Source organism: Platichthys flesus, chromosome 22 (assembly GCF_949316205.1).
Source record: "Platichthys flesus chromosome 22, fPlaFle2.1, whole genome shotgun sequence".
In the NCBI taxonomy this organism is placed as follows: Eukaryota; Metazoa; Chordata; class Actinopteri; order Pleuronectiformes; family Pleuronectidae; genus Platichthys; species Platichthys flesus.
In genome coordinates, this window is record NC_084966.1 from 4,224,837 (window position 1) to 4,249,028 (window position 24,192).

General features: G+C 47.8%; 2 protein-coding genes across 2 annotated transcripts; one reads left to right on the forward strand and one right to left on the reverse strand.

Annotated features, from left to right (window-relative positions):
• Positions 1-1,755: 1,755 nt before the first annotated feature.
• On the reverse strand, positions 1,756-3,621 carry LOC133933768 (tubulin alpha chain-like). Its single transcript, XM_062380982.1, has 3 exons — positions 3,422-3,621; positions 3,075-3,223; positions 1,756-2,983 (listed from the first exon to the last, which is right to left on the reverse strand). The coding sequence occupies exons 1-3, from the start codon at positions 3,540-3,542 to the stop codon at positions 2,012-2,014; spliced, it is 1,242 nt and encodes a 413-aa protein (XP_062236966.1). The 5' UTR covers positions 3,543-3,621; the 3' UTR covers positions 1,756-2,011.
• Positions 3,622-7,188: 3,567 nt separating this feature from the next.
• LOC133933678 (neuronal membrane glycoprotein M6-b-like) lies at positions 7,189-23,961 on the forward strand. Its single transcript, XM_062380854.1, has 7 exons — positions 7,189-7,342; positions 20,071-20,257; positions 20,345-20,504; positions 20,947-21,115; positions 22,276-22,349; positions 22,435-22,500; positions 23,020-23,961. The coding sequence occupies exons 1-7, from the start codon at positions 7,273-7,275 to the stop codon at positions 23,170-23,172; spliced, it is 879 nt and encodes a 292-aa protein (XP_062236838.1). The 5' UTR covers positions 7,189-7,272; the 3' UTR covers positions 23,173-23,961.
• The last annotated feature ends 231 nt before the right edge of the window (positions 23,962-24,192 follow it).

Consider the following 24,192-nt stretch of genomic DNA (forward strand, 5'->3'; position numbering starts at 1 on the left):
CAAGCACACAACAAACACATGCTGCCTCTGCAGAGGAATCAGAGGAACCTCTCAGGTGAAGGCAATGCAGAGGCCGGTGCTTCCATGTTGCCCTCTGCCAAAGGTTTCCCTTTTAGAGGAAGCCAGAAGCCCATTAAAAAGGTCAGGATTAGACTAAGCGACAGCGGGAGGCTCGTAAAGCCGCCGCGGAGACACGCCGCTTGTTTCCGTGTGTGCGTGAGTGTGTACGCTGACGTCTTTGTGTGTTTATGTGAAACAAAGTGATGGATTCTTTCCAGCGTTTATGATAAAACGCTCCTATTTGACTAATGGAGGCCAATACATCAACACCCAAACAGGCAGCAACACACAGGGTGAGACACAGGAGAGCATCTGATCAGACAACTGCTCAAACTGGAGAGAAGGTTTGAGTCGTTACTTGTCACATTGTGAAAGGATTTCCTGCTTTTCACTTTCAAGGCTGCATGTTCTTCATGCTTTTAGTTTGCGCACCTGAAAGAGCCTTAGAGGAGGTTTTTCCTCTTCAACCTGAACACACACTGCGGATGATGGATCAGACGCGACTGACTTCTGTGTATGAGGTGCACGGTGTCTAGTGCAGCCTCACTTGAGTGTGTAGTTTAAAAACATTGGATTTCTCCTTATATTGAAATAGTACGCAAGACGTGTGTCCTCCGGAGGCTGAATTTGAAGACGGTTGCATCACAGTGGCGCGACTAGGCTGTCCCATTTATCGCCTCCTATAAATACGTCGCCCCCCCCCCCTCCCCCCCGTGCCTTGGAGTCAGGGCATCCCAGGATTAAACAACAAATTTGTCATGTTTCAACCAAACAGCAAACAGCACACATGCTAAGCCGGGAAAATGGTGACCCCAAAAAAAATCCTCAAATTCTCACTGGACTGATCTGACTGGACGCCCATGATTGTGAGGCGGTCATTTCATTCTCCAGGACCCAGAGTCCTTTACAAGACGGAGACACCACAGATAGCTCAGAGCTCTGAGGGACCTCCTCAGGCGTGGGACCCACTGGAGGTCACGCTGAGGTCAACCTCTGGGATCAGAGCTCAGCGCCTCAGTGTCGGTGTCAGCGTCTGACAAGAGAGTTTCATCATGGGACTCGATCAGCGAGTCAGGGCGGCAGTTATAAGGTCACGACAATCCCTGTGGTTCTGCTGAGCATCACAAGAGACACCAGGGGCAGGGCAAGGAAACAATAATCACTATCTATACAATCTTAATACTACTACTAATAATAATAATAATAAAATTCATAAAAATGAATAAAAACAGATTAAAGAATGCATTTTAAGCTTTGATTCAAAGGAAACTACGAGGTTAATTAGACTAAGAGTGCTAATGGTTTACTAAGTGTGTTTCCCATGTTCAATATTTGCTAATAGTCAATACATACAGCAATCAGCTGAGGCTAATGGGCATGTCATCCTCTTGGGACCATGAACACTTTCCTGAGGCTTGCTGCGAGCAGGGTTAAAAACAGCTGTTTAGACTAATTGGACATTAAACTTTAACTTTAAAAGCAACCAAATGGAGGATGTATTGACATTTAGAGGAGAGACTGCAACTTATCACTCCATCAAAGGTCCACACACATCATTGTGTCAACTAGCATTATGAGTCAGTGGGATATTTAAATATAAGTATCAATGTGAGTTATCAACAACTGACAATATTCTTTATTGTATTTTTTGTCAGGAGAAGTGAGAGACAATGATTGTGGCTGCAGGCCCACAGAGTTCACAGTCTAACAATTTACTTTTACATCAATAAAACTCAATTTTCCCCAATAAGAGAACATAACAAATCTTAAACAGCCTCAATGCAACATCGGTGCTGATGAATGAAAACCCTCTGATCCATTCACCTGCTGATCTCTGAACTCCAGGTCCACAAGACGAATAATGACAAGTGACCTCTGACCTCTGAACTCTAATCAATCAGTTAATCTTGGAGTAGGCATAAAAACAGAACAAGTAACAGGAAGTCATCTACTACTCCTCTTCATCATTTTCGTCATCAACGGTGTCGGCTCCGACCTCTTCGTAATCCTTCTCCAGGGCGGCCATGTCCTCCCTGGCCTCAGAGAACTCTCCCTCCTCCATTCCCTCTCCCACGTACCAGTGGACGAAGGCTCTCTTGGCGTACATGAGGTCGAACTTCTTGTCCAGCCGAGCCCAGGCCTCAGCGATGGCGGTGGTGTTGCTCAGCATGCACACGGCCCTCTGCACGTTGGCCAGGTCTCCACCAGGAACCACAGTGGGGGGCTGGTAGTTGATGCCCACCTTGAAGCCAGTGGGACACCAGTCCACAAACCTGACATTGCGCTTTGTCTTGATGGCGTTGATGGCGGCGTTGACATCTTTAGGCATCACGTCTCCACGGTACAAGAGGCAGCAGGACATGTACTTGCCGTGACGGGGGTCGCATTTCACCATCTGATTGCCTGGCTCGAAGCAGGCGTTTGTGATGTCAGCCACAGAGAGCTGCTCGTGAAAAGCCTTCTCTGCAGAGATAACTGGAGCATAGGTGGCCAGAGGGAAGTGGATCCGAGGGTAGGGCACCAGGTTGGTCTGGAACTCGATCAGGTCTACGTTCAGGGCACCGTCGAAGCGCAGGGAGGCGGTGATGGAGGAGGCAACCTGTCCTATCAGTCTGTTGAGGGTTGAGTAGTAGGGCCGCTCGACATCCAGGTTCTTGCAGCAGATGTCATAGATGGCCTCGTTGTCCACCAGAAAGGTGCAACTGGAGTGCTCCAGGGTGGAGTGAGTGGTCAGGATGGCGTTGTAGGGCTCCACAACAGCTGTGGACAAGTGGGGAGATGGATAGACGGCAAACTCCAGCTTGGACTTTCTGCCGTACTCTTCAGAGAGACGCTCCATCAGCAGAGAGGTGAAGCCTGAGCCAGTTCCTCCTCCAAAGGAACGGAAGACGAAGAAACCCTGGAGCCCCGTGCACTGGTCAGCCTGCAGGGAAACAGGGATGTTAACACGTTGTGATGTCGCTGGGATCACACTGGAAAATCTGCACATCCAACACATGAGAAGATGAGCTTACCAGTTTACGAGTCCTATCGATAACCAGTTCTATGATATCCTGTCCAGTTGTGTAGCGACCACGAGCATAGTTGTTGGCTGCATCCTCCTTACCTGTGATCAGCTGGTCAGGGTGGTAGAGCTGCCGGTAGATTCCAGTTCGCACTTCATCTGATGAGCAACGAGAAAAGCTACTTCAGACTTAAGTAAACAGTCATCTCTTAGAGAAATTCAGATTAAACATTTTAATTAGTTGATTAACAGCATTTTTCATGATTTCAACAATGTTTGAAAAAGCATCTGGTTTAATGCTCGTCTTTGTCACGCTTAAATTTAAGAAGTCCCCCTTTCTTTATTAAAGTTGTTTACCGATGACTGTTGGCTCCAGGTCAACAAAAATAGTTCTGGGAACATGTTTTCCACATCCGGTTTCATTGAAGAAGGTGTTGAAGGAGTTGTCTCTCCCTCCACCGAGTCCGCTTGCGGGCATCTGCCCGTCCGGCTGGATGCCGTGCTCCAAGCAGTAGAGCTCCCAACATGAATTTCCAATTTGGCATCCGGCCTGGCCGACATGAATAGAGATACATTCCCGCTTTAGAGATAGGAAAAGGGATCATAGGTCAGTCAACAGTTTAATCCATGTTAGACAACTTAGTTTTAAATTGGGGGGGGGGGGGGGGGGGGGGGCTTGGTGAACTCACTGACACAGATCACACATCAGCTTGTGTTCAACAGAAACACTCACCATAATATGAAGATATTCACTTCTACTTGTGTTTTCCAATTCACAGCTGTGGCTCCCAATGTGTTAACGCCTACTCAACAACTTCATAGTGAAGTTTATAGGCGTATACGTGGACATCTAAGGAGGATAGTTTGGGACCTGTTTATGGGACCTTGGTTTTATTTTCCTTAGATCAAAGGAGCTCCTATACATTCCATTTGTATTTCAAACCATTTGAAGTCACTGTTATTACCAGAGACTGTATATAAAGTATTTTGTGATAAGTCTACGGTAAGTTTGTATATGATCTATAGAACTTCCATCGTTATTACTTTGATTTCCTCTCACCCCATGCATTCAACCCTGCTTTTTGAATTGATATAGTTATATTTTTGTATCCCCCACCTGGGGACCATATATTAGATGGATTTTTGGAAGAGATAAACACCCCTTGGATATGTGAATTTATATAAGTTAAGCCATTAAATCGTAACAGAAAACAATATTGGACTAATGACACTGCCCTGAGGTGCACCATTTTCCACCATAAAGCTTCCTGATAGAGCTGTCCCAACTGTAACTTGAATTAACCTATCAAACATAAAGTCTCTGATCCAAGTATATGTCCTACGTGCTCTCGCTATCATGTTAAGTAGTTCATTGGACTTGATGGATCCTTCCCTGGTTTCCTGATCGGAAAAACAATCACTGCCTCTTTCCAACCAACTGAGAACTTCCCCACTTCCCCAAAGATTATTATACAAACCTATCAGCTTCAGTGATGCTGCCATACCTAACTGCTTTAGCATTGCATAACTGATTCCTTCCCTGGAGTTGTTAGCCCAGATCTTTCTGTTGCCCTCCTCACTTCTAACACAGTCAATGGAGCTTCCATTGTACTGTTTGTATCGTCCTTTATCTCAAGAATTCTAGGATGAGCTGATCGCTGTTCCTCTGTCAATTTATCAGAACTATGGATTTGAATAAGTGCTGACCTGCTCTGACCACTCACCTGCTGCACTTCCCCTTTCTTCACCTCACAGCCCCCATTAGCCAAACTGTATGGTGTGACGTTTCTCCTGAACTCCATCCAAAACCTTTCAGTATGATGTCTTTGCACTGCTGGAATTATGAGCATATTCAAACACATGCTCATAATTGTACAAACACACACACACATTTTGTTGCGTTGATCTCTGAAGGGACTTTCCGACGCCCCCTGAGATGCAGCATTAGTTTGGGCCAGAGACCCAGCAGTATGTGATGGTGTGTGTGTGTGTGAGAGTCTTTGTGCCAGGGGTGAGGGTGAGGAGTGCCAGGGAGCAGTGTATCTCATCTTCTGGAAGCGTCCTTAATCTGTGTGACCCAGCAGAGGATTATGGGCCTTCTGGGAGAAAAATGGTTGAAACTCACCCCCAAAGCTTGATAACTGACAATCTAAACAGGTTGTGTGTGAGTGCACTTCGTTGTTACTACACATGGATTTTAAGTTCTGAAATAGGTAATGGGACTTTCTTTATACACAGGAGCAAAACATAGTTTATATTATAGTAACACAAACACTACACAGTAGATGCAATATGTTCTTGTTTCTTGTTGGATATTTTGTGTGTCCATTGGCTTTATCAATTCCAGAATGTGTGTGTGCATTAATAAATAACGGATTCAACCAAATCTTTGTTTTTTTTACTGTTAGACACCCTTGCCCCCCCGTGACCCTCCAAGTAGAAGCTAATGGAAGCATCCAACAATCATGTGACAAATAGAAACACTTACTCCACAGCCCAGTTTCCTTCAAATGCTGTTTTAACTCTACACTATAAAGCTGTGAGATCATGTTTCTACGCAGGAATTAGGTTTTGCGCTGGGTTCAAAACTTGGGTCATTAATTAATGCTCAGGTTTCTTCACGGGTCTCCGAATAAATGAGGCACTCGAGTCAGAGTGATGGACGACCTCTCGTTACTTCAGCAGCATATGGTGTGGAGCGGGTGTTAATTTCAGCCCTCGGGGGGGGGGGGAGAGAATGAATCCACTAAATGTCATATATGTCAGGTTGGCTGCTCTGGTGTCTGATGTGTTGTTGTTGTCGGATGAAACATCAGGGGTTGCGGGGGGGGGGGGGTCCCCTTTGTCTTTAGTGTGTGTATCTGTGTGGTTTGGGCGGGGGGGTGGGGGGGGTCCCTGTCCTTCTGCGGTGGAGCTTTGTCTGAATCAAGGCCACGTGGGCCTGATTTAAAACCTTATTTAAGAGGATTCAGGGCAGATGGTGTCCCATTGTTTGAGGATGTGTTTATTATTAGAAAACGGGGTGAATTATGGAACCCCCCCACCACCACCACCACCACACACAGGCCACCGCCACCACACACATACACACACTCACCACCCGTCAATGGATAAACACACCACACCCTTTGAACCTTCTTTCAGGGCCTCAGGCTGTGACCTCAGTTGACTTGTCATTGGATTACAGGATCCTGGGCTGGGGCCAATCAGCATCCTCGGAGGCAAACAAAGGGTGGCCTCTGAGATAAAGCCTGGCACGTGGCTGTTTGGGTTTTGAGATGCTCTGGTTGGTCCAACACCTCTCACTCAATGATCAAAAGAACCACAACCAAGGAAACCACACAACCAACAAATAGGGACGTGATCATTTTCCCAGTGGGACCACCTCATCGTCAAACATCACCACTACCACACTTTAAGTGTTAAATCAACTAGACCAGACCTTTGACTTGTTTGTCCTCATCAGATTGAAATGAAACCTCAGTCAGTTCCTGGCGTCACTTTCCCACTACACACTTCCACTCTCTGATACCACACACACCACAACTTCTTCTTCTTCTTCTTTCCCCTCTCTTGCTCTCCCTCCTCTTTCTGTTTCTCTCTCAGCTCACCAGATGGAGAGGGGGCGGTTGTATGTGTGTGTTCATGCATACATGGTTACCCATGAGTTTGCATATTTACATCCCTTGCACATTCAGTCCTTATATCCTCCTCTGCTTCACCGAGGCACAGCACAGAAAAAAGCAGCGCACACACAGGAAAGAGTGGGATTTGAAGCGAGTAATGGAAGGATGGTCTGTGGAGACAATCACAGTGTGTTTCACCATGAGCACCTTGTTCCCCCTGCCCAGTTCAGAGTGGTTTCAGGGACTGGGAAGTGTTATCAGGCATCATTTGGGGGGCGGCTAATCCGCATGTGGGCAATAAATCCAATCTGACAGGACCAGTGCATCTTGAAACTGGATTGTTAATATACAGAGAGAGGCAGTGCTAAGCTTCAGCAGGGAGAGAGAGAGAAGGGGGGAGGGAGAGGGAGGGTGTGCATGAGAGAGAGAGAGAGGGAGGGAGGGAGAGAGAGAGAGAGAGAGAGAGAGAGATAGAGAGAGAGAGAGAGAGAGGGAGGGAGAGCATCAAGTCACCAGTAGAAGCTCCACCATCATCACACTGAACGTACGAGAGACACAAGGAGACTATATTCCTCTAAAATCATGGATGGGACAAAGCCGGCCATGGAGTCCAACGCGGACGAGACTCCGGAGGAGGGACAGGAGAGCAAAGGTACGCGCAGCTTTGTGTTGCTCCCCCATTTGGAGACATTTGCGTGTGCGCCAGCCTGAGCGGTTTAACCTACTTGCGATGGCTCCCCGCTCGTGCGCGACACAATAGCGGTAGCGTGTCATCTCGTCCTTGTACCGACGTGTGGAACGCACCGACGCGCGTGTTTTCTCTGCGCAAATCCGAGCGCAATTTGTCGTTTTGAGAAGGAGAGGGTGGGCGGGTGGTGGGGGGTGCATGGTGCACGGTGCTGGGTTTATGAAGCGTAATAACGCACAATTTGCTTTCATCGCATCGCTGCACGATCGGGATTGTATTACCACGGCTGGTAAATAAAGCGTGTGCGCGCTGCGCCTCGCTCCGTGCGCGGTGCCATTGTTGTCCGTCAGGTGTGGAGCCGCCGCCGCGCTTCGATCGCTATCGGCCGCAGACGTCTTGGGCGTCAGATCCGTCAGGAGCGCGATGGATCGAAGGCTGCAACGCACGAAGCCGAGTGTGTGTATGTGTGTAACCGCGGGCACGAGGTTCATTAGACACGAAGGAGGCTGCAAACGAGACGATGAGGCGCGTTCCTGACGCAGAGGGATGGATGTGTCCATCACTCACACACACGCTCCGAGCCTGTGTGCACGCACTCCAGCGTTATCATCTCTTTATGCTCACCGAGGTGATCGAATGCACGAAAACACGCACAGATGCTGGTGTCTTTTGAAATGTGCACGCGAAATAAGCAATGTTTTTTTTAGGTGCGCACCACGGATCAACCTCAAATTTGCGGATTTAGTCCAAATCTGCACCAAACTGTTGCTGTTGCTCATCCTCAGTGTGTGTGTGTGTGTGTGTGTGTGTGTGTGTGTGTGTGCGCGTGTGGGCGTGTCTTTGTGCGTTGGAGGACCCTGCCTCCATACAGAGTGGAAGGGACTGTGGGTTGTGGTCAGTGCATCCCTCAAGAGGAGCTCCTGGATGGCACCTCCATGTTGTTTATTAAACAAATTAGATATAGTCGCACAGTTCACATTCAATGGAGCAGATGTTGCATGGGTGTGATGGAAATAATGAAAAATGGGGGAAAAAACTAAGCATAATGATAATTCAAGAGGTCTTATCTCTTATTTAGAACTATGTCCGTGAGGAGGAGGGTTGCAGCTGATCTGGCATGATGCCTCTTTGGCCTCTTGGCTGTTGGAGCGCATGACACCGAGTAAGAGTGCATGGACCCGGGGGGATTTACACAAACACACACACACACATACACACACACCTCACCACGCAGTTGCACCACCACCCTTCCGTTTCATGAGTGCCAGTGTGTTAAAATGAAGTGGGTTGGGTCGGACATCTTCAAATGTAAAACATCTGGAGACAAACAATCTGATTTCCACCTTCAGTGCGACTCTGGCAGCAGATTTCAGTTCCACTCATATCTTTGCAGCCGGTGGATGAAAGGCGGCTGTGTTTGAAACTTCTACACGTTTTATTCTCCAGTCAGGTCTTTGTGACTTTCTCAACATTTGTGCGTCACGTCGCCACTTGTCGTCCGTGCAGCCGAAGTTGTGGGTCACTGAGGTGCGGAATCACAATAGTCCCTCAACGCTGAAAAGAGAAAAGACATTACATCATCCTCTGTTGAGGCGTGCTGCTACACGCACAGGCCACTGCCCAATGAGAGCCCACATGCAACTTTAGCTGCCAGTGAGTGGACCTGGACAGTGGAGCAGCAGGGCGGCCATATTTATACTTAACAATCAACCCTCTGATTTCCTTAATCGCCATTTTACATGGCAGCGGACAAATGTATCCCACTCACCCAGTTCAACCTCCCTGTGCTCCAGGTGTGATGTTGCACAACCAGTTTCCGCCCACACCAGCGTTTACTGGACTGATTTAGACTGGATTGGAGGACGGCCTGTTTGTCAGTGTAATCACTTGTGTGTGTGCTTGTGTGTGTGTGTATTTGACATCTGGATTGTGACCATAAGCTTATAGCATCCATCAAGACGCTGGAGATTTACGGTGATGGGGGCAAGGAGGCGAGGGCTGTCGTGTAAGGAGCTTGTGCCGGAGTGTTCAGGCCAGCGCTGCCTCTTCAGCCCCATCGCCACATGTTCCGGATTCAGGAAGTTGTGAACTCACTTAAGAACCGTCTGTACATCTTAATTTAAGAGCGGTGGAGTTTGCATTTTCATACACCATCAGTTATTGATGGGATTCAGTTCAAGTCAATGCCAGTGCACAGTGTGTAACATCACTCACAGACAACTACGTTCTACAGTCTAATAGATAGTATTAAACACAGGATGTAACAGTAATCCAATGTTTAATCATATAACACTGACACATTACTTTTAATACTCAGGTTACATCTATAACCGAGTACCTGTTCCACCAAATATTTCAGGATACATGATTTGTTCTTTGTGTAAAATGATCCGACAGGAAATCATCAGGATATATCATAATTCCATCCATCCATCATCTATGCTCATCCTTTGGAGCCAATATCATATAATGAGAAAATTCTAATTCATACAAACAATGAAAACAGTTTCTTCATCGTCTTAAACATTAAATATTATCCGTAAAGCCCTAAACAGGAATAGTGAACATGTTGCATCTTGCTTCTTTAAAAAACATTAATCAGAAGATGCTTCTATTTTAAAATGAATTTTGTCTTTAAATGAATAAGAATTAGCTCCACACGTCTGACTTCAGACCATGTGAGTCTTTTATTTGACCATTTGTCTCGTCCACAGTCTTTGGGGTGAACAGCTCCCTGATTGGCTGCATTAGCCGCCTTAATTATGGTAAACAGTCCGTGTTGTTGATTGCACCGCCCTCGTGTCTTTCTGCGACGTCTCTGCATGACACTGAGCCGAGAGTAATTACAAACTGGAAAAAATCAACACAGAACACGGGCATGTTTATAATCCGGGGGAGAGGCTGCTGCTGATGCTGCTGCTGCTGTTGGTGGGTATATGGAATGGATTGATCTTTTTTGCTTGATTGCTTCCTATAATCTTTCATCTGCATCTCTGTCGAGGTGGAACGCCGTGCTCAGGACGCGGATAACGAGACATCAACGACTCTCTCTCAGGGACAATTAAATCTGATTCCATTAGGACGAGACGGTTTGATTAGAGAAAGAGAGGCTCCCAGGAGACGCTTCTATTTGAACTCCCTGAATCGGCTTTGGAGTGGACCGTCGGCGTCTGTCTGTCGTCCCCTTTGTTTTAAATGCTCACACACACCTTCCTCCTCTTCTATGTGTGTGTGTGTGTGTGTGTGTGTGTGTGAAGCTCTTACATAACACTCCTCCGTCCTCAGCTGCGATGATGCTCAGTTCAGAACCGGAGGAGATTACATCACCGTCTGGAGGGGTGCAGGTTTTGTTGAGTTCTCTGCATGGCAGGGCAGAGCTGCTGCAGCGTCTGAAGCACAAAGAGAGTTTCCTCTTAATCAGTGTTTCAACTGTGAAGCCCCCCTCCACCACCACCACCACCACCACCACCCTCCAGTTAAAATCGGTGACGTTTGACCCTAGCCAAGGATTTTGCAGGAGAGAGGTTTTCAGGAGCAGATTAAAGGAGGCAGAGCCGGAAACGAACATTTAAAGAAACACTCTCATATAGTGAATTTCGAATTTCTCTGGGAAAACAACGTAATTGTTGAATAAATAGATCTGCACCAACCACACCAACTGAAAAGGAAATGAGATTTTACTTTTAAACTGCACCGAGCAAGCGTCCTCACGAAGGGACGTCCTCTCGCCAAAAGGTTGCAAGTAGATTTATTTGTTATTTCCAAGAGTGGGAGCTACTGCATTAGGGAATGAGTTGATAATTAATTAGATGAATCGCTGTTTGAAGTAAAATGCTTATATGACATTTATACAGAAGCCGAATTAAAAGTGGAGCAAATAATCAGCTGATATTGAAAGTAAGAAGTGAATATTTGTTGCATCCCTAAAGTTACATAAGGATGAAAGGTACACAGGTGTGGGGGGTTCATTTGAGTAAATCAGAAACCAGCGGTTTGAATCTAAAGGTCAACCCGCGGCGACTGAGGAGGAGCAGGTGTCTCTGCTCGTGCTGACATTTGCTTTTTGTTTCCTATAAATACCTCTGCTCCCTTTACAGTAAATTAACCATGACATGTTTCATATTGTGTAAAACATTATTATTCTTCATGGATCATAGCTGCTGCAGAGAAGGTGAGAGAGACACTGAATCCCTCATTTGACCTCAAGTATAATAACCTGCAAAGCGCACAGACACAAATCCTCAGAAGCGTCTACTCCAAACTCCAAAAGTAAAGTAAAGTGATTATAAGGTTCGTTTGGGTCCAGAATAAAAATGTAGGGCGGAAAGTGGGTAATTCATCACTTAGAGGACACACACTTTACACAATGTCAGTATAAAGTGCTTGTTGACTCATGTGATGTGTTGTCTCATTATAAAAAGTGGTTTTGAGGAATCTGAAGCCGCCCAAAGTTAGTCAAAGTTTTTCTCTAGCATGTTTAAAGAGCTGAACAGGCTTAAAATATGATTCATTGGTGTTTGGTAAACATATAACAGACAAGATACAATAATCTTCCTCGGATGGTTAAAATATTATGGCTGATCAAAATCAAACTCTCTATTCAGAAAGTTAATCTTTTACGCATAACAGGGATAAGAGATGTTTTCATAGCAGCTCTTTCCTGCACAGGGGCTGTGAACCTGACACGTCCTGACGGCATCAACCCAGGAAAGAGGGTGTGAAGCAGGTGGGATGCGTCACTGAGGATTCTGTTGTGTCAACTGCTTCGGGGGATTTTTCTGAGAACTGCTTGTGTGCACTGCAGCCTGTGATGTTTTCCTCCCCTGGTTGAGTTTGGCTTTAATCTTCACAGGCAGGTGACCAAAACCACACAACGCGGAAGAATATGACACTCTAATCAGAGCTTGACTGACAATATTGGGAAATAAAGGCGCCCACAGAAAAGCTGCTGGTTGTTTTCTGCCTGTTACAGTCACATGATTGATCTGAACTGAACCTTAACTGCGGTTTTCTTTGCTTTCATTCTCATGCAAGAGATAAAAATAAAAAATCCCCTAAGACGAGAGACTCCTCATTAAAATCAATTACGCTCATGATTCTGTCCGTGAGTGTTCCGACATCTTCTCATGTCCAAATGCCCTGAATTATTTTTATTAAACTCCCACAATCCTCTTGGATGTATCCCTCTCCCTTTTTTTTTAGGTTCCCCTACTTATAGATTTTCCCAAACCCCCCCCCCCCCCACACACACACACACACACACAGACACACTCCCTCACACACCCTTCGGCCCGGAGGTGTGTGAGGTTGTGGGAGCATGTGTCCATCTGGATGTGTGTGTGTGTTTGTGTGTGTGTTGTTTACGTGTCAGTGACCAGGGGTGGTTGAGGGGAATGTGTGTGTCAGTGCTTTATCTTGTGTGTGTGGTCTGCCGCTGCATCTTCAGCCCACTCAGTCACCACAATGTGGTCACATTTAAATACACTTTCTTTCCGCTTCTATGATCTCAAGACAAACGATACTTGAGTATTACTCAATCCTCTGCTACTCTGATAATTGATTGAATGTATTGATTTACTCCATAGAGTGGTTGTAACCTGAGAGTCCAGATTGAAAGACTACAATACCCATGAGCCTCGGTCTCTGCTACGCTGACGAAAAAGCACACACAATTTACAGCAATGTTGTCGATAAGAAAACTGGTTTTATGCGACTGTAACTTAGAACGATGATGCAAAATGGTGGCGATAAGGACAAACAAAATGAGTAGAAGTTTATTAGACTATTTATTGAGATTATCTATAAATAAAATGATTATTTCAGCTCTAAACAGTTTAGAAACCAATCAGAAATCCTGATCTCATCGCCCTCCTTCTGTGTTTGAACCCCGCTCTGCGGCGGGTATATGAATAGCAGCGGCAGGTTGGCGCAGCGTGTCTTGTTCCTGACTGATGCCAACCTCCTCTGGCCTTGTTCCATCGCCCACTGATGCCCAATCTGCTCCTCTCATCCACGGCCCACGAAGAGCCTGATGCCGATTAGCGCTCATCACGGACACGGCTGACATTGACAAACGACCGCGGCGCCCCCGAACATCCTCCGCCCCGTCCGGTGTCTCTCCGTTTAGGGTGGGGTCTGTTTCAAGCCCCACTTTTTAAAACACTTGTGGTGAGTTTCTCCACAGTTTACAGAAAATGCATCACATTGTTTTAAAGTCTTCCTGCGAACTAACAAACAAACGTAGATGAAAATGTTCCCTCCTCGTTGGAGGTAACTGAAATCAGCCCCGAGAGAAAGAGACTCTCTGCAGGATCTCATCTTTGAGAGCCCATGCTCAGTTGGGAACCTTGTGCCAACAACACACACACACGCGCACACACACACAAACACACACAATGTTAATCGACCCCCTGAGGTTGCTGGAAAGTGAATCTTAATAATCACATCAGGGGCAGGGGGGTTGGAGCGGAGGCGAAGGGGCCAGGGGAGGGCGGCTGACTTCTTTGACATCTCAGGGAAAGTGACATTAGCCAAGTGAGTTGCGTAACAGCTGAGCCATACAGCTGCACGGCACGGCACGCCTGGCCACCGGGGCCATTTTCCATTTTGGTTGAACCAGACTCAAACTAATAGCGCTCACTACGCTCGGCTGAGCATCTCAGGACAGGTGGTCCCACTTCTTCCTCTGAGACGACCTGAGAGAAGAGGACACCGCTGAGTCAGTTTTTACTCTCACTGGAACCTGCAGAGGATTTTTAATTAAAGGAAACAAGTAGAAGCAAAGAGGAAATACATACATATATTGAGTTAGTTATGTTTTGGGGGCGTTTTGTAAAATGTTCGTTAATTTCTCAGAGAATAATCTTGATATTGAAAGTAGACACATGTTCAGGTGACTTGTTTTTATGAGCTTGTGCTATTTGGTGCATGTCCGAACCCTGGATCTGGTGAATCTGAATGTGTTTCATAAGGGAGCTGTTGTTTCCTGGCGTGCAGAGGTTTCAGCCTGTGCTCCTCGGCCAATCTGCGTATTTGTTTGTGTTTGTTTACTTGTTTTTTGTGCAACCAACATGGCTGGGTGCGCTGGCTGTCCCTCGCCCAGCTGCCAGAGTTTGGCCCAGTTTGACCACAGACACACAAACAAATATAGAGTGAACCAGCATCCGTCAGATCAGTGGGATAAAAGTATTGATCGCCCGGCGGAGCGCTGATAACGGGATTTAACAGCCGTGCGGTCCATCACGCTCAATTACACTGAGCCAGATGCTGACCTTGTGGCAGTCGTACTGCTGCACACCCAGCCAGGGGCTTCTCACTAACAGAAGATTAGGGTCAGTTATGCACCGTGGGAAAAATAGGGGGGGGGGGAACAAAGGTTCTGGTCGGGGACGGTGACGGCCGCTGGCATCATCCTCTTACCTGGCGCCGAGCACATTGCCTCCTCTTGTTCTAGCAGATGACTCACGTTTGCCTCGTGTTGGATGAATGTGCTTCAGGGTTAAGCTCGGGGCCACAGGGGTTAAGGTGATTTTCTCTAACGGGAAATTGAACTAACTGGATGCTCTAAAGAGCTTTCTGAATGGGAAGAACAACTTTGGATTAGGTAGCCGCCATCTTGTGCTTTTTACATGGGTCCCTCCGATGCATGAGCAGCTGTCAATCATGACTGGTTGTTTTAACATAAATCCCCAAAAATCGGACTACTTTGATTTTTTGGTTTCATCCATGTCCCATCCACTGACATGGAGGAGGCCTGGTAATGACCTATACTGCTGCAGGCCACCAGGGGGCGATGAAGACGATTTGTCAAAGCTGGTGGAAGATGCTCAGTCCCTCGCCTCCTTCTTTTTCCCCTTTTATCTGACATCTAACATTTCAACTGATTGATTAGCTGAGGAAGTAGTCGGCAAATTACCTCATCATAGAAATCATGAGTTGTTTTGACAACTTTGCAGCGAGTGATCAAATTCTGAGTCAAGATTCATTAAGATAACAGGACTAGACTTCTTTCTTGATTTTTCTGATCACTAAAGGGCTCGAGTTCCTTTCTGTATCTTTTATTCAGCCCCCTGGTGGTCGACAAAATTACACAATAAGGTTTTGACAAACCAGAATGATTCTTTAATGGTGCTCCGTCTTGCTTTTCTCTCTTTGACGGTGCAGCTTCAGTGTTTCATCAAAAGCTTTCATCAAAGCTCCGAGGAGTTTGTTCATCCTTCGGCTCGAGTGAAAAGATGGAACTCACCCGAGCTGAAGTTATGAGGCTACGAGTCGTTTTGTGTGTGCGTGTGTGTGTGTGTGTGTGCGTGTGCGTGTGCGTGTGCGTGTGCGTGTGTGTGACGTCTGCTGCCATCAAACAGATGGGACTCTCTTTTTCATCTCTACCAGAGGAGAGATCCATCCTCCCATCTCTTCCTCCTTTACTCTACCTCACCTTTCCTCCCCCCACTCTCCCTCTCTCTCTTTGAAGCACTCCTCAGCTCTTGAGCAATCTACCCATAATGCACTGTGAGGGGGGAAAATGCCCCATAATGAATACAGCACTTCCAAATTGGAGTACAGCCGCAGGCAGGCACCAGACCGGCCGCTGAAATATTCACAAAGCTTTAATGCTGTTATTCCTGGCAGCTGCAGCGCGCGTCCTCACAGTTGGTGATAATCACGCCGGGCCACTGAGTTGTACAGTTTATAGCAAATCATCAACTACCAGGACAGTCACCATGTAATCTCTCTCTGCGCTCGGCTCGTGATTTAGATTTAAATCTCTGCTTTATGGGCAGAGAGAGAGAAATCAGTTCTGCTGGAGAAACGCATGGATTCAGGTTAATGTGGAGATGACAGGTGAACGCTGCAGATGAGATTAACCTCACTGGTCTGTGATTGTTTTAAATGCGACGAGTTCAATGTGACGAGTGTGAGGCGACAGGCATCGGGGGGGGGGATTATTATTCCGCGGCCGACGCCCCTCAATTAGAGCCGTGGGTGTCGGGTGATTGACAGGAAGCAGAGCGGCGATGGACAAAAAGATGTCAGCCACCGGTGACAGGTCCTGTGTCTACGCTGTGCCACGCCTTCCTTCGTCCAATCAAAGAGCCCCAACCACTGTCTCGGCCAATCAAACGACGCGAATCATGAATGCGATGAAAGACAACAACAAAAAAATGACAGATGACGGTTTTGTATTGTGGGGATTATCTCCTTCCGGGCAGTTGTGTAATCTTGTGTAAATGCTGCACAATGACAACTTGATGTAAACCCAAAACGTCTAGAATTAGCTTGACTATAAGCAAAGTGGAGCATTTGGCAGCCATGTTTATTTCCCCTCAGGGTGGAGACCAAACCTGAAGCTTAAAGAAAAGTGAATTCAGGATCTGAACGTGTGATAACAATGCTTCATACCATGAGAGAAAACCTCCTCTTCTCCTGCAGCTGTCTCCTGTTGACTTCAAAATAACACAATCCCAGTTTGACCCACATCCTGGAAATCCAGAGCATCAACGTGGATGGAGGAGCTCTACATCTCCATCCCTCCATTTTCTCCTTCCACCCTTTATCTGCTTTTACATCCACGATGAGTTTCTGTTTGTTTTATCTGCTTGGGTTCTGATTGAGGCTGCTTCATCGGTGTGTGTCTGTGTGTGTGTGTGTGTGTGTGTGTGTGTGTGTGTGTGTGTGTGTGTGTGTGAGGACGACGCTACCGCTGAACTGGGTCGTTGGTAACATGTTGCTATGGCAACTGCTATTTGCCGGCCCCGGGGCCAGGAGCTGATTTTCTCTCTCACTTTCTCTCATCGCTCGCTCGCTCGCTCTCGTTCTTTTTCTCTCCTCTTTCTTCCTCGCTCGCCCGCTCGCCGTGCCTCTTTCTTCACCTCCATCTCGTCTTTTTTCCTCTTCCCTTTGTTCCTATGCTCGCCTCCGCCCGGCCTTCCTCTCCGTTCAGCCCTGCTTTTCTTTCTCCATCTCTCTCTCTCTCCTCGCTCTTTGCCTTTTCTCCCACTCTCACTCCGTCCTTTTGTCTTCGCAGTTGGAGAAATAATCTATTATCCCTCTTTTCTTGCTCAACTGTCGCCCACGGCCTCAAATTGAAATCCTAATTGTGAGTTCCATCCCCGCAGGCAGCAGCAGCCTTTCCTCTTTAAGAGACAGTTTCATGAAACGTCCCCAGAAAAAAAACCTGATGCATCGTCCTCACTCAGTCGATCGTAGAGATGATACACGACGGAGAATTCCAACAGGGGCTTAACGTATTGTCTCAGTGATTAACTCCAGCCGACTCGCTGTGACTGCAGCGGGGCACGCTGCCATATCTCAAACTAAGAGCAGAGAAGAAGAGGAGGCAGGAAGCGAGACGCAGCGAGGTGTAACACCAGAGCAATGGGTCGGCCTCGGTGTGTCACCTAAATTCTACTCCAATGAATAGCCCATTGATTTCCATTAGGGCCGGCAGAGGCTGACCACTCCGGCTGGTTCCCATTAGCACGCTTTAAAAACCTGAGGCTGATAAACAGCCATCACAGCTCCAGGCGAACCGGACGAGGGCCCCGCTCTTTGTTTTAAAAGGAATCTATGAATTCATCCCTGAAGCTGCACAGGGCCGGGGGGGGGGGGGGGGGGGGGGGGGGAGTTAGAGTACCACCTGCCTCTCGGCCTCAAGGCTTCGTGACATGAGGCACCGTCAAACGCTGTGATTCTCAGCGGCAGGTTTTGTTCAAACTCTTTAAATAAAAGTCGACAGGGAGACAAACCTCCTGAATCACCTGCTGGGATTGACCTTTAACAGCAGAGGGGGGTGTCAGTGTCGAGCGGCTTTTAAACAGCTTCCCTTGTCATCATCGTATCGACCTGTGAGTCCATTCCTTCCTTCCCCTTTCCTCCAGAGGCCTGGTCCTCAGCTCAGGATTTGTTCCCAGAGCCGTCCAGCCTCATCAGCTCCACCTCTCTCCATCCGCCCGCTTCCTTCATTAACATTAATAGGATTTGGATCTATTATGCAACGAGGCTCCGCTGCGTTACGCAACCGGAGAGAACTCATCAGCGGCCAAACACTTTGGAGGGGGAGCGGTCGCTTCGCAGATTTGTGGCTTTGATTTCGCTCGGACGTGGAGTGCGCGGGGGGGGGGGGGGGGGTTCAATAACAAGTGTCCACAGGGGTTGTTACACTACCTGACAAGTAGATTCAATAACGTAGAGGAGAAGAGGGTTTCAATTTCAAAAATAAAATGAGTTTTGCAGTATTTTGGTGAGGATGTTCTCCTGCAACACAATTGAATGAATGTGTGTGTCTGTGTGTGTGTGTGTGTGTGGTTTAGCTGCTTTTCATGGAAGGCCTCAGCTCCCGTTTGACGTTGACACCATCTGACTTCACTCCAGCCTGTGTGAGCGTTACTAAATCTCATGTTCTCACCGGAGCACCTGTCATATACGGTGCACATCACACACGACAATCACCGGCACAGAGTTGTGTGTTCAACGTTACGTCATCCGTGTAGAGCTGCTGCTGCTGCGCGTGCGCTCGATGTCCCGGCGCGATTCCAAAGTGGTCAATCGTGTTTTCGGGGCTTTTACAAATAGAAGCTTCTCGATTCAACAAAGTTCTGAACATGAAATAATGATGAAGCCAATTGGAGCGGGTTGTCATGGAAACAGCAAAGTGGCACACACAAGACGTGAAGTTCATTCTTTCATTTTTTTTTTTTTTTTCCCGGACGAACTTCCTGCTTTGCCAGAGGAGCTATTTTTAATCGGCGTTATATAAGACGAGAATCTTGTGCTGGATTCAATGTGTTAGCTCTCCTCGCTCCTCTGTGATGAGTGTGTTCTGTACCTGCATATCTGAGGCCCATTACTCACATGGGGGGGGGGGGGGCCTCCGTTAATGGAAAACAAATTTACTAATTCATCATCATGGCTGTGCAGGGAGCGCTCCAGCACGAGGAATCACCTATCGCTTGTCTTCATTCGGGAGATGGGAATTATGAGACTTTTTAAAACACACAGGTAAATGAATCTTATTCCAACAGGAAACAAGCGTCATGTTTTAGGGGAACAACTCCGAGTGCCACTTTCACATCATCCCTCCTGCCCCCCTAGAAAATAGCTACAGTCATTTATTCTGACATGATTTATTTAGGACGAGATCGTGACTTATTTATGCAGCCTGGTCGTAAGGAAGAGAAAACTTTTAGAAGTTTTTTCTTAAAGGACAAACAGTTTTTAAGCGTGCACGCTGCACAAGCTCCCATGTAATATTCAGAGCTCCCAGCTGAGCTCGAAGCCGACGAGCACCCACTGTGAACGAAGCTGCGATGAGCCGCTCGACAGGGAGGACTGTTGTTCCTCCTCTTTGGACTCGGGGAGACGAGCGGGACAAGCATGCCTCCACAGGCTGATCATGAATCTTGCAGACTGCTGCACACGAGTGATAATCAAACAGCAGCGGACCACAGTGTGCCGTGTTGCGCCCGGTGTCGTCAGCAGAGCGAGGCTGTGAGGAGTCACGTTGCTCTGCACTCACATTCTCTTTGACTCAGGCCTTCAGCCATTTGTTCTCTTTCGCATCTGACCTGGATTGTTTCTTCTTGGATGCTCCTTAAAGCTTTTTTCGCTGTAGGGTCCAAACCTCTTTTTTTGAAACGCAACAGGAACGTCTCCTCTTTGTGAAGTAATCCTCCCCTCTCTGTCTCCCCCTGCAGGATGCTTCGAGTGCTGCATCAAGTGTCTCGGCGGGGTGCCCTACGCCTCCCTCGTGGCCACCATCCTGTGCTTCTCAGGCGTGGCCCTGTTCTGCGGCTGCGGCCACGTGGCGCTGACCGGCACCCTGACCATGCTGGAGAACCACTTCTCCACCGTGACCACCGACCACGCCACCCTCGCCCTGGTGTAAGTCCCCAGCCAGCATCCAACATCTAAAAATGTGTCTCACGGCTTTCTGGTGTTAAAGTTCTCGTCTCTTTCCCTCGGATCCAGGATCCAAATCTTTCAGTACATCATCTACGGCGTCGCCTCCTTCTTCTTCGTCTACGCCATCCTGCTGCTGGCCGAGGGCTTCTACACCACCAGCGCCATCAAGAAGGAGCTGCAGAGCGACTTCAAGACCTCCGCCTGCGGACGCTGCATCACCGCCTTCGTAGGTCCCACACACACACACACACACACACGAGCAGCTGCTGCACATCAACACACACACTGACCCCGCTCTCTGCAAATTAAAGCCTCCAAATGACATTTAATTACTTCAATGTTTATTTATTTATTTTCTTAAATTAGTGTTTACAGGCTCAGAAGAATGGAAACAGTGAGTCATTGTGCGTAACAAGCCGGGACAAGGGTCATGTTGGAGGCACAACCGCACACCTCCACATGTTTATGCCCACACACACACACACAAACACACACAAACACATAAGTAAGAAGCAAACACTCAAGAAGCCTTGAGGGGACCCCTGACACAGTTTCCAGCCTGATAACTCCAACTGCTGCAGATGTCCAGTAACATTCCATTCAACATGGACTGTGAATGTGGAAAGAATAAATATTAACTCACGGCTGAAACATTCTCCTTCCTCCAGTTCCTGTTCCTGACCTACATCCTGTTCCTGGCCTTCCTCGCCATCTTCGGCTTCACGGCGATCCCGGTCTTCCTCTTCTTCAACATGTGGAGCACCTGCGCTGCCATGAGGTCTCCTGACGCCAACATCACCGTGCCCGACTCCATCTGTGTGGACGTCAGGCAGTATGGTCAGTAGCCCACACACAACCATCTCACCCCTTAGCAATGGAACATGGTTTTACCACAACTGAAACCACTGCTAAGATCTGACTCTGATATACTGGTGGATATATATGTTTCTAAGATGTCATTATCAAACCCTAGAAAACAGGACCCTCCAGATAGAATCTAGAAACATATGGTGAACAAACCGAGTCTATTGCACACTGACCAGACTGCTGTGGTGCTAACTAAGCTGTTTTTAACATGATTATTGGACTAATGGGTTAACTGTGTTCCAGAAACACAATCTGGAACATTCTGTGAAAAGTAATAAATTCATTTAACACGTTGCATCTCCCTGCTGCATTCTGATTGGCAGCCTGAGTAGATGGGCTCGGACCCCCCCCCCCCCCCCCCCCGCTGTGCAACTCGCCTGTAAAGTTTAGGAGAAATTCCTCTGATCAAGCAAAGTGAGCTCAGAAACATTTGCACATGAGAAAACGTGCAGCCCAGACTCACCTGCAGGATCAAAGACTATTAAACCAAGTGTTTCACAAAAGATCCAAAGGGACGTGCTCTGCTTTGTCTCCACGTAAATGAAACACGATCAATTCCAGCCATTGGGCCTCTATGAAAATCCACCTTCCCTCAGAATTATGGCACAGTCTCCTATGATTGCATATCTGCTCATGTGTTCGATGGCCTAATGTACAGCATGTGACCCACATTTGAAAGACAGCTGGCCCGTGCAGAGCAGGACGAGGGTCACATATGCTTCATTGGCAGTCGAGCTGCTGCTCTGCATGAAATATTAACCCCAATTACCCGGCAGACGACAAATTCTCCTCTGCATCAAGCCGATTCATCGCTGGAGACATTTTTAATCACTAATTTTGGGGAAAGAATTCTGCAAAAAAGTAGATTTTGATGAGAATAATTGATAAAACAAATCCCTGCCTGTGTAAAGAAGTGATTGAAACTCACGACCCACAGCCCCCCCCCCCCCCCCCTGTGGGATGGGCTCAGCGGCTTGGACAGTTTCCTTTAATCTTTATCCAAGCCTGATTCATAATGCCTGATTCATAATGCCTTCAATCATACAGTCGGACTCGGGGGGGGAGAACAAAATAATAAAAGCCTCTTGTCTCCGTGTGTGTTTTAACGTTTCATCTTCCTGATCCCGCAGGTATTATTCCCTGGAACGCCTCTCCGGGAAAAGCTTGTGGAGCGACGCTCGGAGACATCTGTAACACGAGTGAGGTGAGAGGACACTGACCGTCTTCCTCTCCTCTTTTTAATCCATCTCTCCGTTCCGTCCCTCACTGGTTTCTCTCTCTATCCACAGTTCTACCTGTCTTACCACCTCTACATCGTCGCTCTGGCCGGCGCCGGAGCCACCGTCATCGCACTGGTAAGCAGCCCCCCCCCCCCCCCCCCCCCTTGATCCGCATATGCAAGTTGCCATGGCGCGTTCATCTGTAGCCATAGCAACTCCGCCTCCCACGTTTGCCAGTGTGTCGCCCGGCGGGTTGAGATCCATCCCTGCAGCCGTGAGCGCTCACACAGGGTCAGTGGTTCACTCGGCTGTGGAGGAGGAGGACTTTTTGTTTTACACGCTCGGATAAATGGGAGATACTAAAAACAAGCGAGAAGCACCTCTCCAGATGTTGTGTTGGGTCAAAGTCCTGAACAGTGTTTTTACAGCCAACTAACAGTGGGCGGTGGATGGAGATAGATTAGAGAGAGAGAGAGGGAGAGAGAGAGAGAAGCGTCTGATCCACAGAGCATCAGTATCCACGAGAGGAGGACAATGAACTGCTCTGGTTGGTCCTGTATTGGTGAAGGCGTCATCTATATATCACTGAAAAGATCTGGTGCCATCATCATCATCATCATCAGCAGCATCCAAGTTCCTCTTGTTTCTCCTCAGGTCCACTACCTGATGATCTTGGCGGCCAACTGGGCCTACCTGAAGAGCGCCGTGTCCACGCACGAGTACCAGGACATCAAGACCAAGGACGACGCGGACCTGGAGGCCGAGGCGCGCTCCAAGGAGGGCCAGAACTCCTCCTCCTACTCATAAGGATGAGAGGCCGCTCTCCCGCCGCCACCCACCTCCCCTCCACACCTCCAACCCTCACCCCACCACACCCGCCACCCCCCCCACCCCCCCGTCTGTTGAAACAAACCACCTCGGTCGTGTTTGATAGTCCCCCGGCCCGATGATGCTCCATCCTCCTCCCCTCCTCCACCATGTTTATTGAGCGCTGTGGGAGCGTACATGCACCGGAGGGGAAGAGGATGGAGGATCTGGAGAAGCGGCCGGCCCCCCGATGGAGGCAGAGGTTCCCGAACAGGGGCGCTCGCCCACCGGGGTCCTTGCTCAGCTACAGTACATCGGTTCAGAAGCGTCCCCCCCCCCCCCCCCCGTGCTGCAGGGCGGCGGCGGCTCGTGAACATGGCCCGGCTGTGACGGCCTCGCGCCCTGAGCCAGCACAGCCTCTCCACACAGCCTAAAAAAAAACATTGTTCACTGTCTGCTTCGGCCACAGAGAAGCCGGGCAGCGACCAACTTCCTCCATTTTATTTTGGTGTTTTATATGCATATATATATGAATATGAATATATTGTGCGAATGTGTATGAATGTTGTTTTTTTTAATACTCTGAAAAGTATGCCAGGTACTCTAACAACCTTTCTTTTCTTCTTTTTACGTTTTGGCGCTCATAGGTTTTTCTCTCCTTTACTTTTCTTCTCCATCTTTAACTTTCTATTTCTAATGCTTGATACGTGTTGCACTATTTAAGAGACAAAAAAAATGAGGAGAGTGAAAAATCCCCTTAAAACACAAAGCACCCCCAGCCCCCCCCCCCCCCCCCCCCCTTCCCCGGCTCATAGAAATACCTAAAAATCTCTGATCATGAACATTTACATCAATCAACCGGAGACCAGAGGTGTAGCTCACTTTTAGTTTAGAAGGATAAGTTTTGTGAAAGTTTTTAGATAAGAACATTGAGACATCTCTCTCGTGTGTGTATGACGTTAAGATTCAAACACGAGACAACTAGCTGAAGGTGCGAGGGTCCAACCATTTCTAAACTTA

Excerpts from the sequence above, each read along its gene's own strand:
- LOC133933678 (XM_062380854.1), top strand. The coding sequence starts at position 7,273 with ATGGATGGGACAAAGCCGGCCATGGAGTCCAACGCGGACGAGACTCCG. Across the intron at positions 7,343-20,070 it reads GGAGGGACAGGAGAGCAAAG|GATGCTTCGAGTGCTGCATC; the intron begins GTACGCGCAGCT and ends CTCCCCCTGCAG. Across the intron at positions 22,501-23,019 it reads GAGCCACCGTCATCGCACTG|GTCCACTACCTGATGATCTT; the intron begins GTAAGCAGCCCC and ends GTTTCTCCTCAG.
- LOC133933768 (XM_062380982.1), bottom strand. The coding sequence starts at position 3,542 with ATGCCCGCAAGCGGACTCGGTGGAGGGAGAGACAACTCCTTCAACACC. Across the intron at positions 3,224-3,421 it reads CCTGGAGCCAACAGTCATCG|ATGAAGTGCGAACTGGAATC; the intron begins GTAAACAACTTT and ends GTTGCTCATCAG. Across the intron at positions 2,984-3,074 it reads TCGATAGGACTCGTAAACTG|GCTGACCAGTGCACGGGGCT; the intron begins GTAAGCTCATCT and ends GTTTCCCTGCAG.